The sequence below is a fragment of the Jaculus jaculus genome, chromosome 2 (genome assembly GCF_020740685.1).
Source record: "Jaculus jaculus isolate mJacJac1 chromosome 2, mJacJac1.mat.Y.cur, whole genome shotgun sequence".
NCBI lineage: Eukaryota > Metazoa > Chordata > Mammalia > Rodentia > Dipodidae > Jaculus > Jaculus jaculus.
The window spans coordinates 152,471,667-152,490,142 of NC_059103.1; the positions used below are offsets into that span (position 1 = coordinate 152,471,667).

The window sequence follows — 18,476 nt, forward strand, 5'->3', positions numbered from 1 at the left end:
AACTCAGAAGGCACCACGGTGCTGAGAAGAAGTGACAGAGGAGTGCTCAGCACTGCAGTATCTCTATCACATCTTCCAAGGGTCAGGGTCCATTGTGGAAGAGGTGACAGAAAGAATGTAAGAGCTAAAGGAAGGGTAGGACTCCTTACAACATGCTCCTCCAGACACACATACACACACACAAAATAGCCTGGATATCCATGACCTCACAGTGCCTGACACTACCTACACAAGACCATCATAACAGGAAGAAAAGATGATGACATCCAAATAAAAGCGATACTGATTGAGATGGGGAGGGGATATGATAGAGAATGGATTTTCAAAGGGGAAAGTGGGAAGAGGGAGGGAATTACCATGGGATATCATTTACAGTTATGGAAGTTGTCAATAAATAAAATACTCCATTTTGAAGTATGTGATGGGAAGCTTTGGTGTTTCATCACCCAGCATGGGACTCCTTCAGATGGAGATGGACAGAGAAGGCATCTGTATTCGTTCACTAGGCATACCATAACAAAGTGCCACACACTGGGAGGCCTTAATAGCAAGTTATTGGCTCACAGTAGTGGAGGCTGGGGCTCTGAGGATGAGATGTTGGCAGGTTGTTTCTTCTATGAGCTGTGAGGAAGGATCCGTCTTATGCCTCTTGCTCAATGGCTGTTAGGTAAGCTTTGCATTCCTCAGCTCCTGATGTTTGACCTCCACGTCTGTCTTCACATTCCCATGGTGTTCATTCTGTGTGCATGTATCTGTGTCCAAATGTCTCCTTACAGGGACACTGGTCATATTGGAGCAGGGGCCCATATTATCCCAATATGACTGCATTATAACCAATTGCATCCTCAATGATTTTACTTCCAAATAAGGTCTATTTTGAGATACATATGCTTAAACAATTATTTTCTGGTGGTGGATTTTCTTTGTTTGATTATCTATATTTTCTACTTTAAAGCTTTTTTATTTTGACCATTTCATATGTAATATATAATCACCCCATTATCCTCACCCATCCCTCACATTTCCACCAAACACTTTTTCTTTTTCAACCAATTCTCTTCGTACTCTTCCTTCTTTTGTGGTGTGTGTGTGTGTGTGTGCGTGTGTGTGTGTGTGTGTGTGTGTGTGTGTCCCACTGAGTTGAATTCGTGTAGCATGAGCATGGGTGGGTGGGGGGTTATTTGCTGGAGTGTGGGCAATTTACCAGTGGCTACACAACTGAATAAAATAAAAGTTCTTGAGCCGCTTCCCACTAAAGTTAGGTAATTCTGTAAAATCGAAGCCCATCAGTAAAGTAACCTGGTACCTTGGGTTTTTTAACTTGCAGTCTTCCTGACTTCTCCCCATGGGAATTGTTTTCTTCTCTGAACGAGACGTTATCCTGAGCTATTTCTTACTGTTGCCACTAGGCGGCGCGCTAAGCACATTTCAAACGCAAAGACCGCGTGCCAACTAGAATCTGCTGTAGTCATCTCCATTTGGGGAAAATTGGTAACAGTTTGGATTTTTATTAATCGAAACCTTGGAAATGAAACGATTTGTCTCTAAACGAGGCAACAAGGAAGGCCATATAATGAAACTAGAGTATGTGGTCTCTGGGAGCTTCGCGTTTGCGTTCCTCCTCTCTGGAGAGCTCACTGTCGTCCAGTAAGGGGAGCCGCAGTGGACAGTAGCAGATTGCCCCTGACACTTGGGAATGGCCTTCTCCAGCTACTGCCCAGGGAACAGGTGGCCTGAGGGTGTGGTAACTGGAAGACGACTTGGTCTCCGGGATGTGTGCCATGTTTCTGAAGGAGTTTATAAAAGATCCAATAACCTTTGCTCAGACTAGAGATCACTGGTTAGCCAGCCTGGGACGCAGGGCCTTCATCTCTCTGGCAGAGGGCAGGACCATCCGAGTCAGCTGGATTGTGGGGCTCGCCCTGCAGTTAATCTAGAGCCACAGCCTCCTTACTCGTGGGTCCGGACAGTCCACTGGGTTCCACCTTCTGACATTTCAACCTAAAAGGCAAGCATTCATTGTTCACTGCTGTACCAGACGGAAGGCGAACACAAGAGCTTTGCTTTGGCTTGGGAAGGGCCAGGAATTGGACTGTGCTCTAGTTTCCTGTGCGGATGAATCTATCATCCCAGTCTGTGTGGCTTGCAAAGGACAAGGAGGCATGACCTAAGCTTCTGCAGGCCAGAAGTCAAACACATTCAAGGACTTCAGGGTGTAAGTCACAGAGAGAGTAGGGTTGCCATTTCCAAGGAAGAGTCTGTTTACTAGCCATCTCTAGCTTCCAGTGGCCCCTCGTGCTTCCTGCCTCCATCCTCTTCCTCTGCGTTCAGAGCTACCATACTGCAGCTCTCTGTCCAGTTTCCATGACATGCCTCTCCAGGATCATAGCCAGGAGATGGTTCTCCGCTATAGGGCACTTAGGAGGTTAACTGGAGCTCTCCTGACACTCCAAGGTGACATTTCTTATCCCATTTACAAAGTCCACTTTGCCATGTGAGGTTACATGTTACAGGTTCTGGGGAGATCTCTTTGGGACTTTAAATAGACCCTTCATGAATTGTAGTCCTTCATAAGAGTAAGAATCTGTCTAGTAGTTTGACTTTGCATGACTATGGAGGCAAGATTTACGACAGTTCTTAGTAATAATTAAGGCACTGAAGCAATCAGTGCAGACACTTCCAGCAACCCTGCTAAGCATGAGTTACTAATGAAACCCTTTCTGTGTGGAGGCCTCCTACTAGGAGGTTGCCATGCCCTGGGAAAAAGCTCACATCTTCTCTCCATGCAATGGAGCAAGGGGACCTGTAGAAGCAAGAGTGTAGCTCAGTCATATTGTTGCTGAGAGAGAAACTGCACTAAGGAAGGCTACAGTGAGGGGTTTAAAACATTCTACAACTTCTTTTCAAAACCCTTTTATTTATTTTCAAGCAGAGGGAGAGACAGAATGGGTACTTCAGGGCTTTTTGGTGCTGCTGTGAACAAACTCCAGAGGCATGTGCCACTTTGTGCATCTAGCATTACCCGGATACTGAGGGAACTGAGCCCTGGCCTGGCAGATTTTGCAAGAAAGTACCTTGAATTACACAACCATCTCCCAGCCCTATTCTGTAACTTCCAGAGCAACTACTCTCTATGACTTTTCTTCTCACCGTGGATCCTTTGATAAGGATTAAACCTTCTCACATTAAAATCACAACCTTTGACTGCTACATTTCTGTTCTGAATGTGAGGCATCTGACCTGGCCGGAATTTGGAACATGTGCACCTTGATTGGGGAAAGTTCAAGGTTCATCTTCTTGGTGGTCACCAGGAAGCAAGGGCAAGATTCACGGGCCATGATTCACTGTGGCCTCCCTGTATTTGCCTCTTGTGGGTCCTTCTTCTTCCCAGGGGTAAGCCCTGAGTTGGCTTTTCACACTTCTTCCATGTTCTAGCACAGAGAGGATGAAGAAAAGCATTCGTGTCACTTTCTGCTGCTGAAATGAAGGAACAGAAGCCAGGCGCCTCAGGACCCTACACAGGAAGGGAAGCTCGTTTCAGAAAGCAGAGGTACAGACTCTGTAACGGAGTCATGATTGCTTCAAGGCATGACACGAGAACTTGTCTTGCTCCAACTTCTCCTGTCTGATGTCTTTCACATGGAATAGACATTTCTTTCTGCCGACTCACCGTCAGGATTGCAGCCCTTCTCGAGCTTCTCGCAGAGTCAGGCTGTGGCCATAGCTGTTAAGAAGTTAGCTCCTGTCCTGCGGGCTCAGGATGTTTCTTCCTGCACAGGCTGGGGGCCAAGGGCTGCATGGGTAGTGGCAGACGAGGCAGCATTTTCAGCCTGCAGGACAGAGGCCCTGATGTCTGCAGTTACCTCCTGTGGACTTGGTAATCTTGTTTGATGACATTGTGTGTCTCATGATCTTCTGCCAATCCTCTGCCCAAGGTGTCCTGGGATTCGTGACAAGTTTGACAATTCCTCTCCACTGCTTCTGGTGAAAGTTCACTTCACAGATCATGGCGACGGTCCACGTAATCCTTATACATGTACCCAAGCAGAGAGAGCTATGTGAAATGAACGTTATGCTGGCAGGCAAAGAGCCTTGTTTTCCGTGCTGCTGATCGCTCACTCACTCACCGTGTTCATGTTGCCTTCTTGATGTGAGGTTTTTATCTATAAAGAAGCTTGGAGGAGAAGACTTTAGGCCCCATAGGGCATAAAAGTTCTAGGGATTGAATTCTATGAGGTGGAGACAAACTACAACCATACAAGTGCTGCAGGAGAGCTTTCCAAATTACTGGCTTCCATGGGACTGACATCTTCTATGTGCTAAGTGTCAGCTTGGTCCAATCACTTCCTGAAGTACTACTGATTAAGCTTCCAGGTCCACGTTACTCATGAGTGGATTATGAGGTATTAGTCGTCTGGAGTCTAAGAGTTCCAACCACTATTTTTCTTTGGAGAAAGGGTCTCCCTATGTAGCTTAGGCTAGCCTTGAACTTGTGACCCGCCTGTCCCAGACATCTAAGGGCTGGTACTAACTACAGGTATGCACCCTCACTTCTGCCTCCAATTCTCTGTTTTTAAATGCTATTTTAAATATTGGGTATAATCTGTCTTATACAATGAATACATATTGAACCCCTGCAGAACATATCCTGACCTACTGACACTAGGATGGGCAGTGAGGGACTGCGGTGGGTGGACTCTAGACAAGTGAGCCCAGCCCAAGCTGGTAAGTGGGCTGCAAGAGGAAGGGCCGAGGCGGCGTGGGGCTAGCTTCCTGAGTGTTCTGGTGGGAAGTGCATGTGCAGAGCTGGGATAAGACGGATTTAGAGTTTCGAGCTCAGGGGAGGGTTAGTTGGTAGAAGAAAATGTAGAAGTTCCAGGTCATCAAGGTCTTTGTTCACTGTAACATGTGCTCTGCCACACAGTTAATGGTCAGTGACATGTGCAGATTAAATGCCTACATGCTTACAGTTTACCAAGTGTTGGGTAATCGAGCACACCTAAAATGTTTCTGAGATCCTTCCTAGGCTGAGGCCCAGGGTGGCGCACATGGTGATCATGCCATTGTTTTCCCAGAAGCTCCATAGCCAGCACAGGAATCTTGGCATATTGGGTAGACCGAAGGCAGTTCTTACTTCTTATCTCAAAACTAAGTTACCTATCTTAGAGTATGCTCTCTCATTTTAACAGAAAATGGTGAGAAAAGTGTGGGATAAAGGTACTCAAATGATGTTCACTTTTAAACATCCTAAGTTAAACTCTCCCTGTGTAATTGAGTGAGGAGGGAGCCAGTGTTCAAAGGCACACTGTGCTGCCATGGTGGACATCTTGTGCCTTGGAAATACTTTAGAAACTGCCTTCCAGATCAGATTTCTTTGCCTTGACAGCATGTAAAAGTCAATATTATTTCTTTGACATAGTTGAAAGGTGAGACTGAGCCAAAAGGAAAAAGAAAGGACTCCAGGAAAATCTTAAAGAAATTTGAAACCTGATTATGAATAGGTCTCTTCTTTCCTTAATCCTCTGTGCTCTTAAATAGCAACCTATTTGTTTGGTACACTTACATAGGAAGTTGCACTTCAACTTTCAGTGTTTGCTAAATAATTTGTCAGCATTGCTTAATGAAACAAGATATTCTGGGAAGGCCACAAAAGCAGGAAGCTATTTCCCTGGCAACATTTTGGTGTTATTCCTCTACAGAATGAGTATGTGTAAGTTTTGAGGTGGGACAGTATTCAGAACCCTCAATGAATGCTACGGGCTGGGATGGCCAGTGAGTTAGAAGAGTGACAGGAGATGGGGCTGAAAGGCAAAGGGAAATCACTTTATTGCTGATAATCACACCCATGCTTACTAGTTATACATTTTAAAAACTAGAGTCTCATATAGACATGCGAGCCTGGGAGGCTGCAGGGCTCCAAGAATGGAGCAAACCTGGAAACATTTTGTAGACATGAAACCTCAGAAAAGTAATCCCAACAGATTAAAAAAAAAAACATATTTGAGCAAAGCATATAAATATGCATCTGTGTAAGTAAAGCCACTGTGAATCAGCTGGAAAATCAAAGACAATTCTAAATGTCTTATTTTTACAGATTTCAGCACAATAAAGGTCTTGCTTTGAATTCAAAGCTATTTACATATTAAAAAGAAGTTCTCCATGATCGCACCAAGTAAGTCACTGACTACACATGTCTGAAGGATGAAGACCGTTTAACACGTGGTGAGGTATAAGCCTCAGCGACTGCGTCTGCTCCTCCTTCCTCTGTGGGCCTCAGCCTCCTCTGCCTTGTTCCCCGCTGTCTCTCCGTTCTGCTAGCTTGAGTCCATGTGCTCTTGCAACCTGTTGTTTCTTTACCATGGAGGCCTCAGCTAATTGACCAGAGGCAAGCTTACACTTCTTTCTAGCATACGAAAACTTTTATTCTGTTTTAGGCAACAGCATTGCCCTTATTTCATTACTAAGAGCTCATGACTGATAGATCTCAACAGCAAAACAAACCCACTGCTGCCTTCCGTAAGCCCTTGTGTGGCAGGCCACAGCCTGGCCAATTCAGACATGAAGCCCCTGAATGAGAAACTGCCTAATAGCTGTGGCACTGTAGACGTTCCCTTCGGAGTAGTACATAGGCTCTTTGGGGGTGGTCATGACCTTGCTCAGCCTCAGGGGACATACAGCAGAGGGTTGGGAGCCAGGCGCTTCTTTATCCCAGTGAATTGCTTAATCATTGCTCAACAGGTACTGCAAGGATTAGCAATCCTGAGGGCAGAAATCTCTGTCCTCATTTATTTGAATCCTTAAGGTACAATTGTTTTTTGCCCTGTTTGTTGGTATATTTAGTTCAGATTTGTTGTTGATTTTTAAGTGATTTCCAAAACTGTATCAACTGTGTGTGTTTGGCTTAGCTTATTCTAAAATCCTCAATTAGATTCTTTTCAAAAGTCTTCTTATCTTTCATCTCCAACTAAAATGTTCCCCTCATATCCTGTGTGTGTCTAGATAGACACATGATTGTGTTATTCTTGTTAATTACTATTTCAAAATTGTTTTATCCCATTTTAAACACTGCAAAAATATCTAGTATTTTACAGCTCTAGAAAGCACTTTAACTCTGATAACCACCATTTAGTGAACATCTGCATTGGAATGCAGTTAGAACAAAAGTTCACTGTAAACTGAACAGTCCTTATGTAAGCCCTCAACATTTAAAACACAGGGTAAATGATTAGCATAACATGGTTAATGAATAGTATTAGCTCTGATCATTTAAATCAGTTTACTAAAGCATGCCCATTGAATTTTATGTTCACAGACTTCTCTGAATGGCCAGTGAAGATGGTCCGTCCGCTCAGGAGGTTGGATGCCAGATTCTACCCCTATGTGAGAGCCTGCCACAGTGAACACTGGGCACAGCTGTTCATAATTCATTTAGCCACAACAATTCTACAATCTTGGTGGCATTTTCTTCCTTTCGCAAAAGACAGGTTAAGGAATTTGCTGTAAATGAAACAGAAGGTGGGTCATATATACTAGTCATTGTTAGTTGAAAATTAGTTTATTGTTTAAAATAATTTTCAAAAATTATGAATTAATACATGCTTACTTACAGGTTCATGAAAAGGAGAAAAAGTTGCAATTGATTAAGTAGAGATAACCACGGCTATCACTTCACTGTATTCTTTCTGTGTAGACAGGCACAAATGGAATCCTTTCTACTTCTGAAAGTGAAACAAATCCTATAGTTCTGTAGCCTTGTTCTTTCAATACCTTGCACACATTTAGGATTCCACACAGTCATTTGAAAATCTTGTCTGTGCTGAAAACTTTGTGCTAAAATCTTTATGATAAATGTGTTGCTTATCCATTTGACACAAACCTTTATACATCACATATGTTTTTAAGTTCCTAGAGGAGTAATTGTGGGGTTGAAGGCTGTGAACATTTTTACCTGTTTTATGTTGCCAAATTAACCCCACCAGCGATGCACTGAGTTCATCACCACATCCTTCACCAATAGCACCTTTACAAAATTCTCAGGCGTATCGCTTTCTTGAAATTGTTGTCTTGGATGTTTCTGATTACTAGAGAGATTCAACTTGCTAGTATTTTTCTTAAACATTGTTTTAAATATTAAATTTTATTACAGTATGCAAAAAGAAAGGAAGAAACTTTATGATACTATGCTATTACTGGGTTTCTTCTGAAGAAAGGAAAACATGATCTTCTGTGACAGCAAATTACTTGAGGACGGAAAAACAAATTAACTGGACGAGACACCTGGGCCCACTAGGCATATTGCCATGACACTTGTCACTGTGGTATAGAGTCTTGCATTTCTGATTTTCTTTGTTTTAGTTCAGATAAATGAACCTTTAGTGCCTTCTAGAATAGTGCTCTCTGGGCAAGAGTTATAAAGAACAAGATCTTGGTGAATATGTACAAATTTGTCTGACCTCAGTTCCCCTGATGCAGACCTATCCCTTGAATTTTAGATAGTTGTACCTAATTGCCAATGAGGGAACCCCACCTAGATTCTTACAGTAGTCATGTCTAGAATGTTTCAAATTGAGTCTACCTTGTGGTCTTCAGCATCCTCCACCCTCTGCAACTCTACACCAGTCAGTAGCACAGGCACAGACCCAGAGACTATCAACCCCTAAGACATATTTTCTTTCCAAAAAGTATCTTTTTGCTATTTAACTATATTTTCTCTAAAATCTGGTTCATTTCATAACTATTGAGCATATACTACACAACAGATCCTCCTCTAAGTACAATGTGGGCCAAAGGTTATAGAGAAATAAACAAAGCCTTACCTTCCAGAAGGCATGTGGAATAGACAAAAAAATAATACATTTGGAGCCAAGTGTGGCCTATGCCTTTAATCCCAGCACTTGGGAGGCAGAGGTAGCAAGGTTGCCATGAGTTTGAGGCCAGCCTGAGACTACGTCGTGCATTCCAGGTTATCCTGGGATAGAGTAAGACCCTACCTCAAAAAACAAATAAACAAACAAACCCCCTTCCCCCCAAAAAAAACATTTAGAATTCATGTAGCTATGCTGAGGACCATTTTAGGCTGTTTAATGAGTAATATTTTAAGCTAATATTTGAGAAAGGGTTACCAGCATGAATGTCAGGATGAGCATTCTGGACAGAGATGTTACTAGGTTGGGAGGCAGGAGGGTTTGTTAGGCTAAGAACAAGCAGGCAGGCAGGCAGGAATGTGAGCTGTTACTGCAGCAGTTGGCAGATATAGAACCATGTTTGGCTGCCATGTTAAGAAGCCTGAATTTTATATTACATTACAAACAGGAATTCTCTGATGGTTCTAGGGAACAAAAACTCAAGATGTGACAGGATTTCCAAAAAGACTTTGGCTACTATGTGAGAATCAATTGCAATGAGGCAAACAGAAAAGTCAGACCGTGTTGGTTAAAGCTGTGAGTTCGAAGCCAGCCTGAGACTACATAGTGAATTCCAGGTCAGCCTGGGCTACAGCAACACTCTACCTTGAAACAAGTAATAACAATCATCATAATAATACCACCTTTGGGATTCAGGTAGCTATACTGAAGACTATTTCTGGCTGCTTAAGGACTGCTGAGGTTCACTTGAGATATTTTGGTGGTTGGATCAGATGACAAAAGTTGGAAAGAGCCAGGTGGAGGTTTTTAAGTTGTCCCCCGACAACCCCAAGGACACACCTGAACTGACCTTCCAACATTCTTCATCCTCTACAAGTCTTCTTAAACTTTTCCCACTTGTCATCTTTTTGCTCAAGAACTTTTTACAAGACCCTGGGTATATTGGCAAATACAATAGGTACACAAATCAAACAGTTACTGACAATAAATCATAAAGACATTTATTTTAAAATAATCCTTTGGTTTATGTATATTTTCCCCATTTATTAAAGATGTGAGTGGGTCTGCATACTAACAATGTGGATGCTCATTGATTTTTCGCACAGTGAAGTTTGGCTGAATAGTGGACACTGAGGGAGGTGGAGTATTCTCAATATTTTTCAGTTGAGTCATATATTAATCTTATAATTGTCAATTCTGAGAATGCAGTTTCATGTATAGTACAAAATGGCACATGCAGGTTTAGGGCCATTTCAGAAACTGCTGGACATTTTGTCCTAACTTCCAGTCAAGATTCATGTAATGATTTTTGTAAAGCTATATTTTAAAATATTTATTTATTTATTTGAGGGAGAAAGAGAAGATAGAGATAGCCCCCAAACCTATATTTTTATTTATTTTCAAGCAGAGAGTGATAGTAGAGCAACAGACAGAGAATGGGCATGCCAGAGCCTCCAGCTGTCATCAACGATGCATGTGCCCCTTTGTGCATCTGGCTTTATGTGTGTGCTGGGGAACTGAACCCAGGTTGTTTGGCTCTGCAGGCAAGCACCTTAACCACTGAGCAATCTCTCCAGCCTATATAATAAATTTTAAATGAAACTCAAGCCAGCAACTCAAATAGCATTTTTGTCATGTGTATGTAATGTACATGTGTTATGCATGCATGCTCATGTGTGCAAAAGCTTGTGTGTTTGTATGTGCATGTGGCAGGCAGAGGTTGACATTGGGTGCCCTCAGAAATTACTCTCTATTTTTTTCTTTCTTTCTTTTTTTTTTTTTTGGTTTTTCAAGGTAGGGTCTCACTCTGGTCCAGGCTGACCTGGAATTCACTATGTAGTCTCAGGGCGGCCTCGAACTCTCAGCAATCCTCCTACCTCTGCCTCCTGAGTGCTGGGATTAAAGGTGTGCACCATCACACCCAGCTACTCTCTATTTTTTGAGGCAGAATCTCTCGCTGAACCTAGAGCTCACTGATTAGGCTCATTAGCAAATAAGTCAAATTTTTGGTGATCCTCACATTCAGTTCTACACAATCATATGGGTTCATGAACCAGCTTAAGAAACTGTTCTGCTGCCGCAGACACTCTCTCATCTGTGGTTCCTAACTGGGATATTAGAGTTGAGTGCAAATGGTAGTCAGCACCAGAACTATGGGCGTAAAACCAGAATGAGGCCAATACAGAGAAGAACTAGGGAGAGAGGAGAAGAGGACTTACCTGACAAGCAAAAGTCCAGAGGCTATCAAGAACACTAAATTATACTGCCAACAGGCCTGGCATGGCTTAGGGAACATTGTGCAAGAGGGGGCAGAAAGACTGTAAGAGCCACAGAGTGGGTGGGAATTCCCTAAGACACTGTTTCCTTCCCTATTCCATTGGGACTCAGTAAGGCCTTTATGACCCCACAATAAATCCCATAACTCCACAGAGGAGGGCCCCAAGGAGATGGGAACAGGGGAGAGAGAATAAAAGAGTAAAATCTGTTAAGGAAATGCTTTGCAATATATGCCTTATTTTTATTTTATTTGAGAGAAAGAGGCAGATAGAGAAAGAGAGATTGGGCATACCAGGGTTTCTAGCCACTGAAAACAAACTTCAGATGCCTGTGCTCTTGTGCAATTCCCTAGTACCCATGTAGAGCCAGAAGCACAAGGTGCTGCATGTATCTGGAGTTCATCGACAGCGGTTGGAGACCCTGGCACACCCATTCTCTCTCTCTCAAATGAATTACATATTTTAAAAAGCCAAAAGAAAAAAAAAGTAATATGTTGAATATTCAATCCCCAATTCCTTCATGTGAGTCACTTTATTCAATAGACACTAACACTGGTGACCAGAAACTGCATTAGGGATATGGATTATGGAGAATTACAAGTACTCACTGAAGCTACCCTCAAGGAAAGACCCTGAATCTCTATGAGGAATTTGCAAGCTAATATAAGTTATGTTCATTAAGTATTTAATGAGTGTTCCTCTCTGCCCGTCCATTCAGGTACCTGAGCTACAGCTCCACTCCAGAGCTAGAACTGAATGTGTGTTTGGTGTGTGGATGTGATTGTACCCCAAAGATGTAGAAAGCTCTGTGAGCCCTGGTGGGGTTCCTGTTTGCTGTGTTTTGGCATTTTCTGGATGGTGTTTTTTTCTGTTTAGATCAGTGAAAGGGAGCCAGCTTCTTCTGCCATTGACAGAACTTCTCCCTACACCTATAAGCTTGAAATCACTCTCTTCCTACCACATATACTATATCTGGCTGGATGCTCATCCCAGCCTTGTGGAGCTGACCTCTGCAGCTGGAATAACAATGACACTTGTTCCTCCAAGAGGCTGGAGTTCATTCTTTTAAAAAAAATATTTTTTTTGTTTTATGTTTATTTATTTATTTGAAAGTGACACAGAAACAGGCAGAAAGGGAGAGAGACAGAGAGAATGGGCACGCCAGGGCCCGCAGCCAGTGCAAACGAACTTCAGACACATGTGCCCCCTTGTGCATCTGGCTCTTGTGGGTCCTGGGCAATCGAGCCTCAAACTGGGGTCCTTAGGCTTCACAGGCAAGCGCTTAACTACTATACCATCTCTCCAGCCCTGGAGTTCATTCTTGCTCTCCTTGGAAGACCCTTCTATTCCACTTTTAAGGAGCTGATAAGGTGGCAGACGTATATCTTCTGTTAATCTTCACCCTTTTTTTTCTGGCCCTCCATGAATTCACCACAAATCCCCCTACCACCACGTTTACGACAGGGCTGTAAATCACTTGTGGTTGGTTGAAGAATCTAAGTAAAGGAACCTTTGGTGCCAAACAGACAATTCTATCCCCATTAGATGAAGAGAAACTTTTCTTCAATTCCTTTTCTCACAATGTGGATTACTACTGTCCCAGACGGACACCTCTTCCTTTACACCAACAAAATTGAACTTCTTCTTCTTCTTTTTTTTTTGCTTGGTTTTTCAAGGTAGGGTTTCACTCTAGGCTATGTGCTGCAGTCAGGTTCACATTGCTGGCAGAAACCAAAAGTAGCTTTTGGGAAAAAAATGGTTTATTTTGGTTTATAGGCTCAAGGGGAAGCGCCATCACGGCAGGGGAAAACGATGGCACGAGCAGAGGGTGGACATCATCCCCTGGCCAATGTAAGGTTGACAATAGCAACAGGGGAGTGTGCCAAACACTGGCAAGGGGACACTGGCTATGATACCCATAAGCCCACCCCAACAATACACTGCCTCCATGAGGTGTTAATTCCCAAAGAACAGCTGGGAAACTAGCATTCAGAGAACACCTAAGTTTATGGGGGACACCTGAATCAAACTACACCAGGTTAATCTGAAACTCACTATGTAGTCTCAGGGTGGCTTCAAATTCATGGCAATCCTACTACCTCTGCCTCCAACTGCTGGGATTAAGTGTGTGCCACCACAGCCGCCTGAATTGAACTTCTTGTAGAGATCATGCTTCTTAAGAAGTTTCATAGTTCACTACTGACACACAATACATGTTGCTGAGTAGAGAAATAAACATGTTGGGCTATCAGATATTTTATTTATTAGAGAAAGAGCAAGAGGCAGAGAGAAAGAGACAGGGGGAAGGAAGGAGAGAATCGGCACGCCAGGACCTCTAGCCACTGCAAACAATCTCTAAACACACGTACTACTCTGTGCATCTGGCTTACATAGGTACCGGGGAAGCAATTCTAGGTTCTTAGCCTTCGCAGGCAAGTGCCTTAACCTCTAAGCCATTTCTCCAGTCCATCAGATTTTCTGAACTGAGAAATACCGTTGCAAACATTTAATGATGTTACATGTATACTATTCAACTATGGACTGGATGTTTTTGCATTCACCTAGGGCCCCTCTTCCCTCCCATTCCTAAGCTGAAGCCCTCTCTACTAGTGGGGCTATATTTGGAAAAGGGATGGAAGTAATTAAAGATAAACGTGCCCATAAAGGTGAGGCTTTAATCTGACTGGATTGGTCTCCTTCTAAGAAGAGCTGTCAAGCCAAGCCTGGTGGTGAATGCTTGCTGACTCAGGAGGCTGAGGAAGGATTGTCATTGAGTTTGAGTATAGCCTGGCCTACAAGAGTGAGTTGAGTTCCAGGTCAGCATGGGTAGAGTTGAGATTCTGCCTAAAAAAGAAAGAAAAAAAGAGCTGTACAGCTATTACGATGCTCACACAAAGCAAGATCTCTTGAACACATGAAGATGGCGGCTGCCTACAAGCCAAGAGGAGGATCAGAAATTCTTGCCTCCATATCAATGAGAAAATAATTTTATGTTGCTTAAGCCACTCAGTTTTTGATACTTTACAATAGCAGTGATATATAAGAATTATATGAGCACACATACATTCCCATTTTATAATACTATGGCAACAGAAGCCTCAGAACATATGCCTAGTAAATGTTTTCTTCCCTTTTGCTTTCAAGAAAATGTTTCTTTTAAGTTTTGCCCTAACAAAGTATACATTATCCTAATAAAGAGAAAAGCCAAATTTAAGGTACCTTTTTATTCAGTGTTTAATTAACAAGCCCCCAACTCGCAGTGGCTTGACAAGCGACTGGAGTGCGTCTCTCGCCCCACCCTGTGCTTGTCACTCTTCATGCTCACAAGATGGCTGTGGCAGTCCTTCTGAACATCATGAGTCAGGAAAATGATCATCTCAGGTAAGAACAGGGGGTGGGAGAAGATGTGCACAGGACACTTTCCTTCTTACAGGGAACCAGGTCTCTAAAGAGATCCAACTGTCTCTCATTCAGCTCATAATCAGGACATGGATGCTACTCTATCTATGAGGAGCTGAGAAAGAGTAGTTTCCCTTAATTTCAATCCTGACCAGGGCAAAGTAGAAAGAGAATGCATGTATGCAGTTGGGGGTACCCAATGAATAGCGTCTATGATCTGAAGAATGTGGAGTTTCGCTGGACAATCAACAAAATTATGAAGTTACGAAAAAAGGGTCATCTGAGATACAAGACTGGAGACTTCATGGAGGTGTCTCTATGGCACACTTTACCAAAGGATGTGAGAACAATGTGGCTAACTTGACTACCTCTTGATTACAACTCATCTGGCTGCAAACAGCCTGTAAGGTTTATAAGGCTTGAACTTATTTTCACCAGAATTGATTACATGCATTATCTTTCATTTAATGTGCATATACTGGCTGCTTTGTATAGAGGTGACAATGTGCTTATAAATGAAAAATAGAGTAGCAAGTGACATATAGTTAAAATTCTGTCCCTAACTTCATTCAGATTGTCTTTTGGTTAAAATCCTACTAATTGCCAGTGCCTCAAAATTTGCAGTCCATACTCCTTGATCTTATCTCAAGTTACGTTTTCTAAAAAACATTTTATTTTTTTATTTATTTGTAAGCCCTGTGGGGGGCAGGGAGAGGGAGAAAGAGTGGGCATGCCAGGGCCTCTAGCCACTGCAAGTGAACTGCAGATGCTCATGCCACTATTGTGCATGTGTGTACTGGAGAATAGAGCCTGGGTCTTTAGGCTTTGTAAGCAAATGCCCTCAATAATCTCTCCAGCCCTCAAGTTACGGTTTTTTATTTAAAGAAAATAATTTAGTTTTCTGTAATCAATGTACCACTTAATTATTAGGCTGAAGTTGCAAAACTCACAAGTATTTTTGCTTTCAGCTAGTTCAATTTTTAAATGAATACTGGCTAATTTGAAGTATATGGCATCTAACCACAAGAAAATATAAACAAACAAAAAACAGGAAAAAGAATGACAGGTTCATTCATTCCACATCTGTGAAATGCAAATCTTAAATAGAATTCAACTTACAATGAATGCAGGAAACAAGAGGAAAGAAAAGAAACAGAGGAGGTCATGAGGCCAATATTGGAGCAACACAGCTACCATTGTTATAGAAAATAATTTATTCAGTGAATACTCAAGAGTAAAAAGCATTATAAAAATAACAAAAAACCCGACTAAATATAAATAGCAGTGGTTACCTAATAAACAGACTTTCTCATGACTCATCCCGAATCTTAAATGTAATCTTCTGAGAGGACGAATTTGAAGTGTGTGCATCTTTTAAATAAACACGTAGCATTATAAATCTGGGATTTGGCAAAGATCACGTTTTTATTAAAGTCAAAATGGTACCAACTAATCTTTTTGTAAAGCCTAAAATAATTTAACATGAATAGGTAGACTTGTTTATTATCTTTGCTTCTGTCTCCAAGAAGAGTAAACATACTTTTTACACATTGTGGGAAATGTTGTGATTCAGAGCATACCTACATATTTTGATAAAGGCTTAATATCTTAGGTGTCTTGTTAAAAAGTATTAACAGTCACTTGATGTGCTGACTTCTGTCAGTAGAACTTTAAACAACCACATTTTAATATGCACATTACAACATTAATAACATTTTTTTAAAAAAGATTGCTTTCTAGTAAGATTCCTTCAGATTTTAGAAAGCTTATGTAGTTCCACTACCAACTGGGATTTCAAACTGCTTCTATGATTGCGACGCTTATCACCTACCAGATGCAAGACGAGACGAAAGCAAGCTCACACGACCCCACAAAACACGGTTATGTCAGAAACTGCACAGAGCGGAGAGAAGTGCAAATATTTTCTCTCTGGCTGCCTCACAGGTCCTAGGAGACTTCTTTGATAACTGAGCCAGGAAAGGTTATACTTCAGCTAGCTCTACTTCCTAAAGATATTCACCAGTTAAACTTGGCACAAAAGAATTTAATTATCATAAAGTGCATCAGTTGGCTAAATATGATAAAAACAAAACAAAACAAAAACCAGCCACAATACAGAACAGCAACATCGTCACTTATACAGAAACCAAAATGCAATACCAGGAGTCAAGTTTGTTAGGAAATTTGCACTGCATGTATGGCTTTTTTTTTTTTTTTTTCTGTACTCATTTGGCCTATGAACTCTATGTATTTTGAAAAGAATATGCCTTGATTAGCAAAAAGAGGTAGTGTTCTGAAAGAGGCAAACCCTCTGAATCTGCAAGTGGAGATTTAAGCTGATTATATAGAAAATAACCAAATGTAACATTTTAAGAAACTGGAACACTTGTATCTTGATATTAGTGAATCAGTATTTAAATCAAGGCTATTTTGCCACTTTACTTGTATGATTATAGCTCTTTAAAATACATTTTCTTTGGTTCTACAAAGTCATCTTCTTTTAAATAGTATTAACATTTCAAATAAACAATTTTTATTTAGAGATGATAAACGTGTCAATATTTGAAACTGTTATTTTTATCTTCACTGTGGTGTTCACTGATTTAAACCATCAATGAAGATAAAATACATCAGAGACACAAAGATATGTATCACCCAGATAGTAACATGCAATTAATTTTCACTTGACAATATAACTGCTGATTTACAACACACACACACAAAAGTAGAGAGCAATATACAGGTACGACTCTGTAACAATTTATGTACAATATTTAAGAATGTGGATCTTGATAACAGAATTCTAGCTAGAGTTTTTTTTTTTTTTCAGTGTATTAAATAGAGGGCTGGATAAAAAAGAAAAGCAGCAGTGAATATATTTCCTATCCTAATAACTTACAAAAATCTTCACGTAAACTTTTACATGTGCATTCTTGCTGTTTTCCGGAGGTGTTTCGGTCTGTCTGTGAAAGAGCAGTCGCCCGGTCCGTCCCAGCTGCTCCGACAGGGTGCGGGACTGCCGCCGCCGCGCTTAGTCCTCTTCGCCGTCATACGCCAACTCCGCGACTTCTACTTCTGCTACTGCACTTTCAGCTGCACCACAGGTAAAGGGCGGCTCATTAGCAGCTCTGCAAAGGACAAAACATGCCAGTGGAGGGACTGGAAGCATGCCATCACATTTTGTTGTTATTCTCTCAAAATTCTTACCTTAAAGGCTATTTAACATTTGATATAAAAAGTTATACTTGTCAAAGGTGACTCTGAGATATACACAGATAGATTATTTTTAAGGAGGGACCTTATCATGTCGTCCAAGCTGGCTTCAAAGTTGTAATCCTCCAGCCTCAGCCTCTTAAATATCTAGAATGACAGGCATGTGTGATCATGCCTGGTTGGACACACACATATGCATTTATACAGTTTTAACTTGGTTCTCTAGTCTGCCATTTACTAGTAAAAATACAGTTATTAATAATTACCTTGCATTTATATCAATAAAAATTCTATCCATTGTAAAATACATGATCTTTCAGTCATCACTATTAAATACACAGGGTGGTTTGCCCTTTTTAAATAATAATTTTTATTGGGAACTTTAAAATATATTGAGAGTCCTCCTCACTGGGGGTACTCATAATCACCATGGGGTCATGAATGCACCAATCAGTTCTTATTAGGGAGACAATGCTTTACATATACCTTCCCATCCTGTGGCTCTTACATTCTTTTGCCCCCTGTTCCACAATGTTCCCCGAGCCTTGGAGACTATGTTAGAAGTTGCTTCATTTGTCAAGATCTGTAAATAGTGACTTAACTATGCAAGAGCCTGGATAATTCATTCAAAGCATGTTGTAAGAAAACTTACAGGTTGATATAAAAAACTCCTTTCTTAGGGAGAACCTAAACTGTCTTTGAGGCTATCTCTGTTTGCTTTCCA

General features: G+C 41.5%; 1 protein-coding gene across 2 annotated transcripts in view; it reads right to left on the bottom strand.

Moving 5' to 3' along the window:
• Nucleotides 1-15,735: 15,735 nt before the first annotated feature.
• Snx16 (sorting nexin 16) overlaps nucleotides 15,736-18,476 on the bottom strand; it is a 42,233-nt gene continuing 39,492 nt past the window's right edge. For both annotated transcript variants that reach the window (XM_004656903.2, XM_004656902.2), the window contains one exon: nucleotides 15,736-17,667. In XM_004656903.2, the coding sequence (XP_004656960.1) occupies nucleotides 17,571-17,667 (97 nt within the window). In that variant the 3' untranslated portion in view covers nucleotides 15,736-17,570. The remainder of the gene's footprint in view (nucleotides 17,668-18,476) is intronic.